Source organism: Silene latifolia, chromosome 1 (assembly GCF_048544455.1).
Source record: "Silene latifolia isolate original U9 population chromosome 1, ASM4854445v1, whole genome shotgun sequence".
NCBI lineage: Eukaryota > Viridiplantae > Streptophyta > Magnoliopsida > Caryophyllales > Caryophyllaceae > Silene > Silene latifolia.
The window spans coordinates 179503244-179520251 of record NC_133526.1 but is presented as its reverse complement, the minus strand read 5'-3'; the positions used below and the strand labels follow the sequence as shown (position 1 = coordinate 179520251).

Genomic DNA, 17008 nt, shown 5'->3' with positions numbered 1-17008 from the left:
AATATTTTTTTACCAAATTTCAGATACACTTTATATATCCTAGGTACGCTTTTTATATGAATTCTAGATACACTATAACGCAGTGTAGATACATTTTTTTTATTAAATCTCAGGTATACTTTTTGATATTGTAGATACATATATATATATATATATATATAACTGGGTTGAAACGCTGTGGATGCGCCACGTGTCGTATACAACCTTAATGACAAGCATTAATTACAGTTAATCATTTAATATTAGCATAATAAATGCTGTATAAATCTCAACAAAATATTAATTATAGTTTAATAAATTTATTATAAAATTACATAAAAAAATTATGGTAATTTGATTCTAAATTTAGTAAAAAATTATTTTGATAAATACAATGACTCTTCCAAATATATTTTTCTTACCGGATTTAATGGTCTAAGTTTTATAACTTTTTCAAAATATTTTTTACGTAAATGTAAAATATCAAAATATTTCAATAAATATAATCAAAATTATACTCAATTGAAAGCATTTTTTTTTTCAATGAACGTAATTATTTGCATTTTAGAAAACTACTAAGACATAAATGAACAATAGCAATAAAGGATGATTTAATCAAAGACAGTGTGAGAATAAAAAAAATTATATTGCGAGAAATTGAATACATGTGAGATTTTGATAGGTTTAAATAGTGTGATAAGGAGTATGTATGTATGTACACAGTAACACATAAATCGCGAGTAAATTAAAATAATCAAAACAAAAGTAATGATTATTAAGTAATATAGTATTATAAACGCCATGAAAAAAAGTAGAAAACACGTTACATTTTTCTTTAATATATTCAATTAAATATGTATGCGTCAAGTATAAAATATTGATTATGACTAACTAAATATTACTTTTAGTTAAATATTTTAAATGTTATCTTTTAAATACTTTGAAGTTAAACCTCAAAAAAAAATTAAGAAAGTTCAATCTATTTTATTTACAGGTAATTTATTAAACATCATTGTAGAAAAATAATATAATTGATAGTTGTTTAAAAAACAAAAGGTTAAATTTCTTATAGATATGTTTGACACATAAAGACTTGCAAAGACACAATCAAAAGAATTGAATAAGTTGAGTTTGGACGTTATATGTTTGATACATGAATATCACACGCTATACATAAAAAAAATATAAATTACATAAAATTATATTCACCTCATTTTGAACAAATATTAACTGATTCGGAACATAATGTATCATTAAATAATATAATGTGAGAACTCAATGTTCATCATTGCGTTATTCGAAAAAATTTTATTTTAATTAATATGATATTAGATAAGTAACAAATTTATTTATAAAACGTTTATCATGCATAATTAATTATCATTTATTAGTTTTAATAATTAAAATTGTATGTATTTTATTTTAAAACATTGAAGTTAAAGCTAAAAAAATTAAATTTGAGAAAAATTAATTTATTTTTATTTCTAAGTAAAAATATTAAAGATCGTATATGAATTATATTATTTTTTTTCAATTAAAAAAATAAAATTTTAAAACAGGCCGCGCGAAGCGCGGGATACTACCTAGTTTATTTATTAAATCTCAGCTACACTTTTTGATATTGTAGATACGTTTTTTTACCAAAATTATAGATACATTTTGTAACATTGTAGATACATTTTTTTCTTCCCAGGTTCATTTTTCTTCCACGTATAATACGAAAAATACGGACTACCTAGATACACAAAATACGATTTTAGATACACAAATATGTGATCTAGATACGATTATACAACAATATGGATACGTAAAAATCAACCCCAAATTACAAAAATCAAAACCAAATAACAATCCCTAAATTACAAACCCTAATTTCCCAAATCAATTCACCAAAAAAATTACATAGATACGCAAAATATTATTCTAAATACACGAATACGCGATCTAGATACAAAAAAAGACAGTCCTAAATTACAAATTCTAAAATTCAATAAAACAAATTATTTAAAACCAACCACTGCTAAGTGTAATATTCTTCCCACTGCTTCCGTTTATCACTTTCCCACAAAATTTCCCAAATCAAACCTATAGAAATTCAATCGCACCTCAGTTAATCAAAATCAATCGAATTTGGATCATCAATTCCCTTTAATTATCTGTTATCTCTACTGTTCTTGATCGAAATTCGAATTTTCAGTTTCTCGAATAATTAGTCGATAAAACTGCAAAAACTATATCAATTGTTGGAGCTAAACTCACCGTTCTCACTGTCGTCAACCGACTTGACGACCTTCAGCGGCGTCAGTCACGTCACATTCGAAGGAAACTGGTGAGGTTATTAGATATTGATTGGTGTACGACAGAGAAGAAGTCATCGCCCAACTAAGGATGGTGAAGTAGTTCCTGATTGTACTCACTGTCGCACCACCGTCGCTCCACCGCAACTTCTTCAACCTTGTCGACATCTCCCTCCTTAACTCTTCCGTTAACCGTCAAATCGATTTTCAGGTATACACTACTCGCAATCGTCGTCATTCCGCATTTCTCGATGATGTCGAATTCTAGTATTCTCTTCACTTATGATGGATTCATAAATGTCGATCTTAATGATTTCTGTTGATCGAATTTAACATCGAATTGTGTGTCTGAGTTTTATATTGATTTCGAAGGATCCAAAAATTCCAGCCGTTTATGATGATTGGGGATGTCGTCGGTGTTTTCTGTGGTTGATGGTGATATAGCCGGCGTCGGTTATGGTGGTTTTCGGCGACGGTTGGCTGTTGTCGTGGAAGGTGGTGTTGCTGAATTGTAGATGAATATGTTTGTCGTGGTGTTACTAAATTGGCATTAAGTTTGATGGATTTGTTTTATTAATTTAATCTAAGGGTGGATATTCGTTCTCACCGAACGTTCGTTCTCACCGGATCCTATATATATATATATATATATATATATATATATATATATATATATATATATAGAGAGAGAGAGAGAGAGAGAGAAGGGTTATATAAGCGCCTTACATCTTATGAGTCACTGAAGTCTCTTTATAAGGACCTTAGGATGGAAGGAATGGAGGGATGAGATTACATCTCATTCAAGGGTCACAAATGAACCTCCCTAATCCTGTATAACTCCTCCTAATCTGTATAACTCCTTCCCCATTCTAATCTCCCAACCCATTTCCTCATTCACTCATCCTCTCTCACTTCTCCCATTCACTCTTTCTCTCTCATTTTCCTCCCACCCTCACTAAACAAAAAAAAAACCAAACTGATACAAAATAAAAACCAAACTAAAACAACAAAAAAAAAACCAAAACAACCCCTCCTCTAAACACCACACCCGACCCACCTGCTGCCCACCACCACCCCACCACACACCCCACCCGACCCACAATCCGCCAACACCACTGCACCCGCTAACACCACCGACATCAAGAATAACAACAACAACAACAACAACAACAACACCGACATCAACAGCAACATCAATAACAACCAACAGCAACACCGACATCAACCCACAACCCCAGCGCCAACACCACCAGACCCGACGCCACCTCCTCCCTCCTTCATGCCTCACTGCCGCCACCTCGTTCTTCTCCTCCATTCAATTTTTTTTCTTTTTTCTTCACAGATCTGGGCCATGCGTTTTTCTGGTTTTTTTTTTTCTTTTTTCTTCAAATAGTACTGTTGTGTACAAGGTGGGTGCTTGTTAATTTTTGTAGTAGATGAAGCAAACTGAATCATAGAACTCTCTATGCCCTTATCATAGTCAATTGATGCAATTTCCATTACTGAGTACATGCTTTTTTGTGTGTTATTTTTGGTTTTGGCCGATTTTTCGAGTTTTTCAAATGTTTTCATTGTTATTTGTTTTATATTGTTATTGTATTTTCAGATATGGGTATGGTAGGTTGTTATTGTTATTTGTTTTATATTGTTATTGTATTTTCTAATGTTTTCATATTAGATTTGTTGGTTTTGAGTTTTTATCCGTTGGTGGTGGTTGATTTGTGACGGTTTTTTAAAATTTTTGATTTACATTTTTTATTGTTCTTAAATCTGGGTTTTTTTTTTTTTAGAATTTTTTTTAGTTTTTTATTTTTTTAGATTTCGGTTCTTTTTTTGTTATTTCAGATTTCGTACAACTTCAGTGGTCATTGTGTACAACTTCAATGCCCTTATGTGCAACTTCAGTGATCATTGTTATTTGGCTTTTTTTTTATATTTGGGTTTTTCTTAGATTTACGGGTTTTTTTGTTAGATTAACGTTTTTTTGTTATTATGGTGGACTATTTACGACTAAAGTTATACCTTTTTAACATTAAAGTTTAAAGTTATACAAATGTGGACTAAAGTTATACCCTTTAAACTTTAAAGTTATACAAATATGGACTAAAGTAATACAAAAATTGACTAAAGTTCTACAAATAAGAACTAAAGTTATAAAAAAAATGGACTACAGTTATACAAATATGGACTAAAGTTATACAAATATAGACTAAAGTTATACAAATAAGGATTAAAGTTATAAAAAAATTGACTAAAGTTATACAAATATGGATTAAAGTTATACAAAAAATTGGACTAAAGTAACATAAAATTATATAAATTCCAACTAATTTATCGAAAATGACTAAAAGTTATACAAAAAAAAGACTAAAGTTATACAAAAATGGACTAAAGTTATACAAAAATGAACTAAAGTTATACAAAAACAGACTAAAGTTATACAAATATGGACTAAAGTTATACAAATAAAGACTAAAGTTATACAAAAATTGACTAAAGTTATACAAATATGGACTAAATTTATACAAACAAGATTTTGTATCAATTCAAATTTGGACTAAAGTTATACAAAAAATTGGACTAAATTTGTATAACTTTAGTCCATTTTTATATAACTTTAGTCTGTTTTTGTATAACTTTAGTCCATTTTTGTATAACTTTAGTCCATATTTGTATAACTTTAGTCTGTTTTTGTATAACTTTAGTCCATTTTTGTATAACTTTAGTCCATTTTTGTATAACTTTAGTCTTTTTGTATAACTTTTTTGTATAACTTTAGTCCAAAATTGTGTAACTTTAGTCCATAATAGTATAACTTTAGTCCAAAATTGTGTAACTTTAGTCCATAATATTATAATTTTAGTCCTTTTTTGTATAACTTTAATCCAAAAATCGTGTAACTTTAATCCATGATAGTATAACTTTTGTCTAAATGTAATTAAGATTTGAAACTAACACAATGTCATTGTTGTACATAATGTAAGTTAAAGTTATACATAATGTCAGTGGAGTTATACATAATGTCAGTGAAGTTATACATAATGTTCATTGAAGTTATACATAATATCGGTGAAGTTGCACACAATATCATTGAAGTTGTACATAATGTAAATTAAAGTTATACATAATGTCAGTGAATAAAGACTAAAGTTTCAAATATCTTCTTTTTAGATCTAATAATTTATATAACAAGACGAATTTTAAAGAAACGACATTTGTAAAAATAAAAAAGTATATCACCAAAAAAAAACGATATTTAAAACCCGAAATTTTTTTTAAAAAAAAACGTATAACAAGAAGATATTTGAAAAGAATAAGTAACAACAAAAACCAACAAAAATTAACAAATAAAATAAACCGACCCCAAACAACAAATTTAACACAAAATCTGAAAAAAAAAAAAAAGTGACGAAAATAACCGAGACGCAAAATCTGGAAAAAAAAAACGAGTTTATAGAATTTACCGACGGCGGTGGTGGAGGTGGGTGGCGGTGGGGGTGGGCGTTGGGTGGTGTCGGGTGGGATAGTGGTGGGTGTTGGTGAATGAGGAAGAGAGAAATGAATGATTTATTTGGGTTTTTTTATTTATTTGGATTTTTTGGGTTTTTTGATTTATTTGGATTTTTTGGGTTTTATTTATTTATTTGGGTTTTTGGGGTTTTTTATTTATTTGGATTTTTTGGGTTTTTATTTTTTGGGGTTTGAGAGAGGAGATGAGTTGTGTGATATGTGAGAGAAGTGGATGAGAGGAAAAGAACTTATAGTGAATTAATGATTAATTAGAAGGATTAGTGAAGGAGGAGAGAATGAGTGATATTAGTCCATAAACACACTTTTTGGAGGTTGATTTTGGCCATCCATTTTCACCATCCAAGGGCCCTTAATAGAACTTATGGACTCAAATACATATGTTGGTCTTAGTTGATCTCTTCCGTCGCTTTTGATTGTTTTTCTTGTAGTGTATATATATATATAGCCGACTTGCATCCCATCGACAAGTACAATTATACAACATACTCGTAGACCACATACTGATCCTAAGATGATTTATATCTCACATCCTAGGGTTCGGTAAGGCCGAAATTCTAGTATAATTCTACTTATTTATATGACTTACCGAACTTCTAGTATAATTCTACTTATTTATATGATGTAACTATGGATATGTGTTAAATCATGCAAACGGGTTTGGGTCACACCCAAAAGGAGGAGATATAGTCCGCTTCATAAGTTCAAAGAGGTTCCACCCTAAAACCAATTGGCAATAGGGGAGTGACCCCCTTGGTTATATAGTACAATTTCTCTTTCTCCAACAATGCGGGGACACTCATTTGAGGTCCCTACGACACCCAGGGCGAAACCATGAGAGCGCCCCCAGAGTGAGAATTAATGAATCCCCAAAGTGCTCCAACATAGCTAAATTTTTTCTTCTTTTATCAATGTAGGACAACTCACATGTGGAATTTATTGGGTTTCTTCACACCCCCTAAAGTCACACGCAAATGAAGGAGAGAGAGTCTGATTCATAAGTTTAATGAGGTTCTATTTTAAAACCAATTGACAATAGAAGGAGTAGCCCTCTTGGTTATAAAGTGGTACAATCTCTCTTTCTCCAACTGTGGGACACTCACATGTGGGGATTATATTCCAACAATATGGTTATGATACAGTTCCATATACATGTCCACCGGATCCAAAACATTGAGATTCGAATCCGACCCATTGGATCTGGGCAGGATTTTGGATCCATTGCATCCCCGCTCTTAAGTCACAACCATGCACCACCCCGCACTTCTTACTTTGACGCCCCTATAGCGGTTACCGAAGACTCGATGAAGATAGGCTTAGTGTGGAAGCCGATAGAGAGGATGTGGGTCTGGAGATGGAGATGGAGCAAAGAAGAGGTGGTGAATAAATGAGAGCTTATTAGCACATTAATTAATAATGAAATCATATAAAAAAACATAACACTATAATGCAGTTCCTCTATTATTGTGCTTTTTTAAATTCAGTTCATTTCAAACCCTATAAATTTAGTTTAGTTCAGCTCAGATCAAGTAAGCACAGCTTAAATATTTAAGTTCAATTCAATTTGTATAAAAAATTGAAGCCCAACTAAAACAAAACCTTATAAAATTTGAACTAAACTTATAAAATTAACATATGAACTAAACTGATATGAACTTTCGCATCTAAAACAAATTTAGAGAAACTAATCCCAAAAAGACATGGCCTAAAATCCTAAACACAAATTCTCACTTTAGACAGACATTATCCGTCTAAAGTTGTAGACGAATCAAATATGACGCCACTTTTATAATAAGACAAAAAACAAGTGGAATGTCACTACTTTATCTTATTATGTAAGGCCCGTCTACACTTTAGACGAATATACCCGTCTAGTGAGACTAATTGAATCCTAAATCAATTTTGGACCACATACCTAATAGCCTAATTACTCTAGTACACCATGGCCACGTGTGGACACGGCCCACCTGCAAGCCCACTTCGATCTGTGGACGTACAACGGTCTTTTTTGAAAGCCACGCTCGGCGGCGTAAAAATGTTTTCGACCGGATCGTTTTAGATCGGTCGGTTTCGTCTCGGTAAGGGTCTCGAAACGATTAGAGATGTTCGGAGTCGCCACCAAGCATTTGTGGGATGCCTGGAACCCGTTCGAATTCCACTTTATACCTCGGTCAAATCGAAGTACAAAGCAGCGTTTGACATAGGTACTAAAGATAAGGAAATCGACCTTCTTTATCATCCTATCTCTAGAATGACTCTCGTACGCCCTGGATAAGGTCGTCCACTATCCAAAGTTTCTGAGTAAGAGGTGAAGGTACGTATTGGGAAGCCCTTTAATCAGACACCCAATCCCGCCCGCGTTTAGCGGCCTCTACTGATCGATCTTGGTTGGTTGAATGCAAAAGTTGATAGAACGGTTTAAATGCATGAATGCGCATCCAATAATTTAAACCTAACAGGTGAGAGCTTTCTAAATCGGTTGATTTAATCCAAGTATCAAGTATAAGATGTCGAGTTGGATTAATGATTGATTTGCATGCAAGACGGAAATTAAACATCCATTTACCGTATTAGGTTTAGGGTGCATAACATGATCCATTTGTCTTAGTAAGGCATTTTGCAAATACGGTTTGAATAGTCGTCTGATCCGTCCTATATCCCAAGGTTAACCGAGTCGGATCGTTCTAGACTAATCTTTGAAGGGAACAGCCCCAGTATCGATGACTACATGAGGCGCGCGCCAGCTGGCGATACAAAGGGCTTCCCTCTGGTTTTGAAAATGAGAAAGGGAGAGCCGGTTTAGGCGCGGGTTAGCCCACGGTTTATGTACCGTGTTCTGACCTTTTAGAAAATGTTATAAAACGTGTTGAAAATGGGTATTTGAACCCGGTTTGATTTGAAGGGGTCGTTTAGACCGCATTTGTTGATTTGAGGAACTCGACTCGAATAATCATCATTATTTTGATAATATTCGGTGCCGGGTTCATTTTGACAAACTTGACATGAATAGTTTTGAAAATGATTACGGACTAATTGTTTTAAGTCCATTTGAATGTAATTAGTCGGTACTCATCATCGTACCCGGGTTAAAATCCGGCATGGTATGTAGAACCAAAGATGACTTTGTGTTGGTGACTAACATGTTTGTTTGAAAATGTAAAGAAATGAAATAAAAGGCTTTAAAATACCTTCTAAATGTCATTAACCAAATATTATCACCGAAACACGGATTTAACCGTCATGGTATGAAGAACCAAGAGTGAAAAATGCTTTATGGTTAAAACATGTGAAATAAAACAAAGGTTCGAAAATACTTGAAATGGTGAAAACCGATTACAAATATGAAAAATGGATTAAGGGAAATGACGAGAACAAACACAGTTGATTTCTGGTCTGAATACCCCATTTAGGCGCGAGCTAGTTGGCGACCTAAGGGGCTTCTACCTCAGACCAAAAATCAGTTATGGCTCGTTTATTCCATGTTTTGGTTCATGTTATGCATGTTTTAGCATGTTAGAGTCATGAAACAAATGAAAACACAATAAAAGAGGATTTTTACACCCTCATACTTACATGTTTGGTTATGGCGAGTGACCGACGTAAGTGTAACAACTCGTTTGATCGGAAAAAACTCGGTTTAAAACCGTTTTTGTAAGTAAAAGAGTGTTTTAAAAGTTTAGTGATGGTGTAGTGGTCGAAGTGGTCGGTCAAGTGATTTAATGCACGATGACGGTACCAAACAATGTGTAAGGCTCGTGTTTACGATCGGTAGGTCGTAAATACGCGTCGGATTGTGACTTTAGAAGTCGAGTCGAGAATTTGAAGGGAGAAAAGAGGGGGCGGACACTCGCGTAACTCTCAAATGGGTGGCATTTGAGGGGTATTTATAGGAGAATGAATGGTTGTGTAAGTTTTGAGCGACGTGGCCACCTGGGCTGCTCAAAGAGGCGCGAGCCACGTCGCGGGTCTTCGAGCTGTGTTGTCACTTTCACAACAAACGCAATCATGATTTGTTCTATCCTAGGTTTTGTAGTCACATGTTTGGTACTTGACCAACATGAATCCGGGAAAACTTAAGGTAGAAGGTTTGAAATGTTTGGGTTTTTGTGGTTGACTCGGTTCAACTCGTTGTTGGAGTCGGGATTTGAATTTTTGAGTCGGTTTTTGGTCCGGTGCCGGTTTTGACTCTAGTTAGTGTCATTGCGACCCTGTCGCCGTGCATTAAACACTCCAAGTACTTTTGAAATGTTTTGAGATGTTTTATTTTCGAAATCGTTTTAAGTTTTTCGACGTAAAGTTGTACACAAACTGTCGATCAAACGCCGCGATTCCAAAACATGTTGTAGTCCGATAATCATCGGGTGTTTGTTGGAGTCTCAGCAGATACTGGGTATCTACACCACGCCAGTGGGCACACACAGATGAAAACAAAGGAAGGGCTTCAACTCTCAAGGGAGGTGGAGAAATGACCAAAAAAGCCAAAAAGTAAAGTAAAGAAATAGAAGTATAGAACAAGTGAACAACCAGTAACAGCAGAAACAAAAGCTTTGATTACAATATTACATTAACAACAAAATTCGGTCGAAATGTGGAATTGTCATTACAATCATTATCATCTCTCCATTTTCAATACTCAATAATTATACTACTAAAACTAATGCCACCACTATTCCAACAATCACCATTAATTATTTCCCAATAACAATTCTCCATGGAAGGGTCATGCGCGGTATATATAAGGCTATTATTTTTAGCGTGTTTTAGTTAAATCGACACATTATTAATTTTCATATTTCACACCTAAGTATTTTGATTGGAGGAAAAAAAATAAAGTAAATGTGTATTAATGATTTGTCTATTTATAAATTAACAATTATAAAAGGGATTTGTAAAGGCAAATATACACTGACGATTTGAGCCGGGTTATAAGAGCATATTTAATGGTAAGCTACATTATATTCTAGCTTGACATGCCACACAAGGGCGGCCCAGAGGTAGAGCAATTCAGCTCACTGCACCGGGGCTCATAAAATAAAGGGCCCCAAATTTCTGGGTCCGACCCTTTAACGTGTAGAATAAAAAATAACCATGGTTAGGTATAAGTATTGTGGCCCAAAACAATACACTAACAACAATCTCTTTGTTCCGCAAATATGGCCTACATCAAATCCAGTACACTATTTGACTTTTCCTTATTTTCTTTGTTTTTCTCTCTCATCTTCCACCTTTAACCTCTTTTTTTACTCCGTAGAAGAATAATTATACTCGTTCTCCCTTTATTTGTTTACGTGTTTTATTTATGAGTGTCTTATATTTACTTACTTTTCAAATTTTGGTATATTTTTGAAGGGTAATTTAATTATCCACATAACCTATTAATCAATTATTATCCACTTGTATTTGCGTCAAAACCGAAGGTAAACAAATGACGGGGATAGAGGGAGTATAAACTTATTCCAATTTTATTTCTTTTGGTTTTGGTTTTACGGTACTAATTTTTCTTTAATTTTTTATATTTTGGTTTCTTTGTTACTTCGTTATTTGTTAGGGGTTGCATAATTTCATTGTTTTCTTTCTCGGTTTCTTTGATTAATATAGTTGATAAATTTACTCTGACTGACTTAGTTTTAGGGTCACTATCTCAAATCTATCAAGTTTATGCTTTAGAATTCGATATATTTTCTCGAATGTAATTGCGTTTTAATGCATGCAAATGAAGAAGGATCATTTCTATTGCACAGAGGGATGGTTAATATTTTAGTGGTTGTAATTTAGGGCCTCCACCGAATATTTTGAACAGAGCCTCTATAATTCATTGGCCGCCCCTGATGCCACATAGATATTTTCAGCAATATTGTTCCCAAGTTATATGTTCGCCCAATCGTAAGCTAGTATACGAGTATCTTGTAGTTTGAATAAAGCCACTTCAAAAAAATCGACCAATAAAACCAAGCAACAAAAATCAAGCACGTATCTTGGTAAAGTAGGTGTAGCTTTCAAGCAGGTAACATTTCTCGAGTCAAAATCCTCTCCATTTCCTAAAAAGAAATGGAGAGGCCATTACCTATTAACGGTCCAGATTGTATCCGGTCAACATCGGTCGGTTTACGATTTATGCATAAAAATAAAGAGTTAATGTCTAGAAAAGATAATATATTAAATGAGTTTGTGAGAGAAAATGGAGAGAAAAGAAATGAAGATAATCCATATTTCTCCTACTTTAATGATGAACAACCCACCTGAAAACCATAAAAAATTACAAACAGGTCCTTATTTCTCTAAATAATTAAATACCACCAGTCATAACCTTACCGACTAGCTTACTGATATCTACAATAATTGCAAACGAATTGCGAAGCCAGAAAGCCATAAACACACTCTTCCCTTTCTCTCTCTTTCTGGTAAAGTGTTCACACCTCACATCTTTAGTGTAATACTTCTATCGAGAGAAAGCAAGGAAAAAATACACTGTAATACTTGAGAATTTGTCAGGAAAATATTGTGAGCAATTTGGGCGAGTCTTGACCCCGTTTTAAAAATAAAATTATTCAATGAGTGGACAACATGTATCATTTCTTTTATGTAAAAAAGAAAGTGAAGTGGAAAAGTAGACTTTGAGATCAGTTTGACGTATAATGTATAAAGTGTGAGGTAAGTCTAAAGTGTGTCTGAATAATAAAGAAATAATAAAAGTTAGTAGAAAGCTGTTATAGCAGAGTCTTTTAAGACTTGGGAGAATCTTACTGATAATCTCACCTAAGCAACAACTAAAAACAAGAGCACGCAGAGGCGGTTCTAGAGGGGGTGCAGGGGGTTCAACTACATCCCCTCTAATTTTCAGAACAAATATTTTTCAATGGGGTGGATTATCATTATGATCACAAATTCTCATTATAGGCGGACACTATCCGTCTATACGTATAGACGGATACCATTTCCCCTTACAAAATACCCATTTGCCATAAAGTGTAAAGCATATGAGGGGTGACCCACCTTGTCCCCCCTACCCATTTTATTAGAGGTCTTTACCCGTCTGTTCGTCCCACCCGTCTATACCAAGACCTATTGGCTATTGCATTATGATTATTAAGTTGTCTCAATAAAGGCTTAAACTCCCATGCTCAAGACTCGAGTTCGACTCCCACCATTTACAATTTTAGTGGGCTATTTATTTATTTGTTTATTTTTAAAAATTTTGTTGCTTATATTATTAGTATACTTGTATTTTATTTTGTGTTGGAGATCAAAACTGAAGCGCTTGACCGTATTTTGCAACTAGGAAATATTTTTTTTTTTACAAAGCATATCAAAATGAAGAATATATGTGCCCATTAAAAATGGAAGATGCTACGATGACACTCGGTATACAGAATCTTCTGTACACCACGAATAAAGTGTTAACACGTGGCAGATATATTATTTAATTATTGATGGAATTATCTTCAAATATAGGAAGTGTAGGAGGGAAAATTATTAGATATGGAATTATCAATATATAATTATATTTTCCTTATATTTACTTAATTCAAAGATAATACCTTACACTAATATTATTTAACATAAATTAATCATGAAATTGATTTAAAACAGGTTCAATTTCGACAGGATCAAACTCATGGTCCACAATTGCCATCTACAAAATAGAGAAGTTTATTATTTTTGGTTACATTTACTTAATTTCGTAGGCAGAAGCTAAAATTTACTCTCTCCTATTCCAAATAATCGTCACATTGTCCATTTCCGTCTAGTCGGGTAACTGTCCCATTGTCTATTTTTGGTAAGTGTTGTGTGGTCCAAATTCAATTCCATTTCCGTCTATTCACATAACTGTCTCATTGTCGGTTTTGTGTGGTCTAAACTCACTTTCTTAATTCTTGTGCCATTTTCACAATGGGACGATTATATAGAATAGGAAGGAGTATAATTTTACCTTAAAAAAAATACGTAATTTATTTTCGCAGTACACATTTTACTCATTTCAGTACAATTTTTACATTAATTTCCATTTACATACCCTTGAACTATACACCCCTAAATTAAGTTCTCTCAAATTCCCAACCATACAACCTCCGAATTCGATCATAATTTCTTCAATTATACAATACAAATCAAATATATAACATGTTTTTGGTTGGTTAATTATAAATTATACATGAAATTAGTGTTCATTAATTAGAATTATGGACTATTAAGGGTTTTGGTTTTATTAAGGTGTTGTTTGGTGGTTAGGGCTGGCGTAGATTCCGGGCGGTTGGGAGGATGATATGGCTCTGGCGATCATCGGAATCGAGAGGGAGTGAGGTCTTTGATGAAGGGGGGGCGAGTAAAATAGGAGGTCGTCGACGGGATTACGCCGGAGATTCGCCGGTGGCCGATGAGATGACGGCCGACAGAGTGAAAAAGGGCAAACAGGGTGGTTGTTGGTGGTTGCTGGTGAAGGAGGTGGTGTTAAATTGAATCACTTTTTTTTTCTTTTACGTGGTAGAAGGAGAGAGAAAGGATGAGGGAGTTTGGGAGGTAGGAAATGGGAGGGGCAGTATTGGAAAAGTGTACTGTATTGAGTAAAATTTGTACTGCGAAAATCAACACCCAAAAAATATTATGTTCAAACTTCAATCTCTCGCTATAACTTTTGCTCTATAGCTACTCTAATCTCGTGGTTTGTTGATATCCGGCACCCCCTTAGTTCAATTCCTAGCATCGCCCCTGAGAGCACGTCCATAATTGTTTTGTAAAAAATAATCAGCTCAAGGTATGCGATTTCCAATTTAATTATTACCTTTAAGCTCTTGACCTGTCCTTCAATGGAGAAGAGAGACAAACTCCTTCATTTAATCCTGTTATCTACACAATTCATCATCAGTACTACCCATTAACAATTTAACTTGATGCTTTTTTTTTTGTTGCTGTGCACACCACCTGTTTGTGCAAATTCACCACTGTTGTTCTTCTTACAGGTTTCACGTTTATGGCTCTTTTGAATCTCTGTCCAATACAAAATGTCAACATTTGTTCATTCACTAGGACTCATTTGACGCCGTTTAATGTTCGTTTGTTTTCGTCACAAATTGGAAGTAAGTCGGAACTAATAATCTTCTTATCAAGCTGTTTATATCTGTTATATAAGTCGATGTGATGTTGTTATGGGAATTGGTCGCCGAATGGGAGCTTCAGCAATTCGAGTTCCTTGATATGTTTGTAGGTTTTTGTTGGAGGCCATTGCTAGTTGAAGCGAAGATGAGGAAAAGGGCTAATACTCGGACTGAAAGCCCAAAAATACGAAACAGAAGATTGCGGAAAAAGGTACTATCATTCCTATTTGGTAAATGTTTTATATTCACATTTTGCCTTTAACACATAAGTAACACCCATTTAGAACAAATAGTTAATGCAAACTTACTAAGATGACATGTTTGCTAACCTCAGTATAATGGTACTCCAACCAAGCCAAGACTTTCAGTATTCTGTTCAGATAAACAATTGTATGCAATGTTGGTTGATGATGAGAATAAGAAATGTTTGTTTTACGGAAGCACTCTGCAGAAATATCTCCGCACTGATACCGATATGAATACAGCGGTAAGCACTCGCAATAATCCTCAATAAATAAACAATAGTACTATATTTATTTGCTGGTGAAAATAGAAATAGCTATTAATGTTATGCTCGGCTTGGGTTGGTTGGCTTTGCTAGGTCTTAACATTGACAGCTCTCTAGAATGAAAAGCATTGATTTGGTTTATTGCAGTAAGAATTATGGACTTCTAGTCTATGTTATTTATCATTTTACTACGACATTTTCTCAAATCAGTCTAGACAATAAAACAAAAAAAATTTAAAAAATTTCTTACAAGTCTCAGATGGCAACACAAAAGTCTAGGAGTAACACGACTTCTAATTCTTTCACAGGAAGTTGCAAAAGCAGTTGGAGAAGAGGTGGTTAAAGCAGCAATGAAGCTCAACATCTGTGAAATATCATCTTACGATCGCAATGGCTCTGCTCATAGTGAAAGGATGAGAGCTTTTGAAATTGCCATTTATGAACATGGTTTCTTGCCCTTGCAGTAGCTATGTTTTACTATCTTGTATAGCGTGAGCTCATGTCCGTTTCGCCATAAAGAGCGGCCAGCGCTCATTTTAATAATTTGACATAATTCTACTCCATAAGATTGCTTGTATAAATGAAGTTTTTGCTTAAATGGGGTTGAAACCCAAACTATTTAACAAAATAGGGCGTGTTTCAAACTATTTACCAAAAATGGGTCCATGTCATCATTTTCCGCATTTGTTTTTTTAAAAAAAAAAATTAATACTTGTCGCTGTCCGAAACAGCGACTAGTTACTGAAGCAAATAGGCAGATTGGAGGCAGTATGTGTGTTAAGAATGTTGCTTAACATATCGCTATCTTGGACAGCACGAGTTGCATAGTAGAATTTTTACAATAAACACAACCACCACCCTCCCCATTCATTCATCTAATCTTATTCCCAGAAAAAAATTCCCAAATCTTGAAAAACCCTAATAATTACTAAAGTCTACTTTTAATCTAATTCAATCCAAATCACTCCATCATCTCTTCCTATCACACTCTAAGATAATCAATTACACATAGTTTTATATAAATCTCCTTTTTTTCAATTAGTATCCCAAATCTCGAAAAACCCTAATAATTGGCAAAGTCTACTTTTTACTCTAATTCAACCCAAATCATTCCATCATCTCTTCCTATCACACTCTAAGGTAATCAATTGCACATACTTTTATATAAATCTCCTTTTTTTCAATTAGTATGTAGTAGATTTAGTAGTGAATTTTTAATTCATCTCGTTTGGCATAGTAGAATCAAATTTGGTTTTGAGTGTTGATTTTTTTTTAAAAGAAAGAAAAAATATATAGGTGAAAATTGGTAATGGAGAAAATTAACTATCCTTTGTGTTGTTATTGTAATGGTGAGATAATGGTGGAAGGAGAAAATCTAGGTTACAAGGATGGAGAGCAATTTTTTGTATTTGTTAGTAGCAACAATACTTTTGATGAACTTAGTTGTTTAATATGTGATGAATTAGAAGTTGACACTAGCCAATTTGCCTTGAAAATAAGATGAAATATCCTAGCACTTGAAAGGGTATAAGCTGTTATCTTTAGCTAATGATTGAGGTTTGAGAGCGTTGTAGGCTAGTGTTTATCAATCAAATGCGGCCTTT

At 33.8% G+C, this 17008-nt stretch overlaps 1 protein-coding gene across 1 annotated transcript; it reads left to right on the top strand.

The window, feature by feature from the left end:
* The first annotated feature begins 13847 nt into the window (after positions 1-13847).
* On the top strand, positions 13848-16062 carry LOC141612738 (uncharacterized). Its single transcript, XM_074431516.1, has 5 exons — positions 13848-14556; positions 14762-14878; positions 15007-15107; positions 15231-15383; positions 15713-16062. Exons 2-5 carry the CDS (start codon positions 14773-14775, stop codon positions 15869-15871), a joined length of 519 nt encoding a protein of 172 aa, XP_074287617.1. The 5' UTR covers positions 13848-14556; positions 14762-14772; the 3' UTR covers positions 15872-16062.
* Positions 16063-17008: the final 946 nt, after the last annotated feature.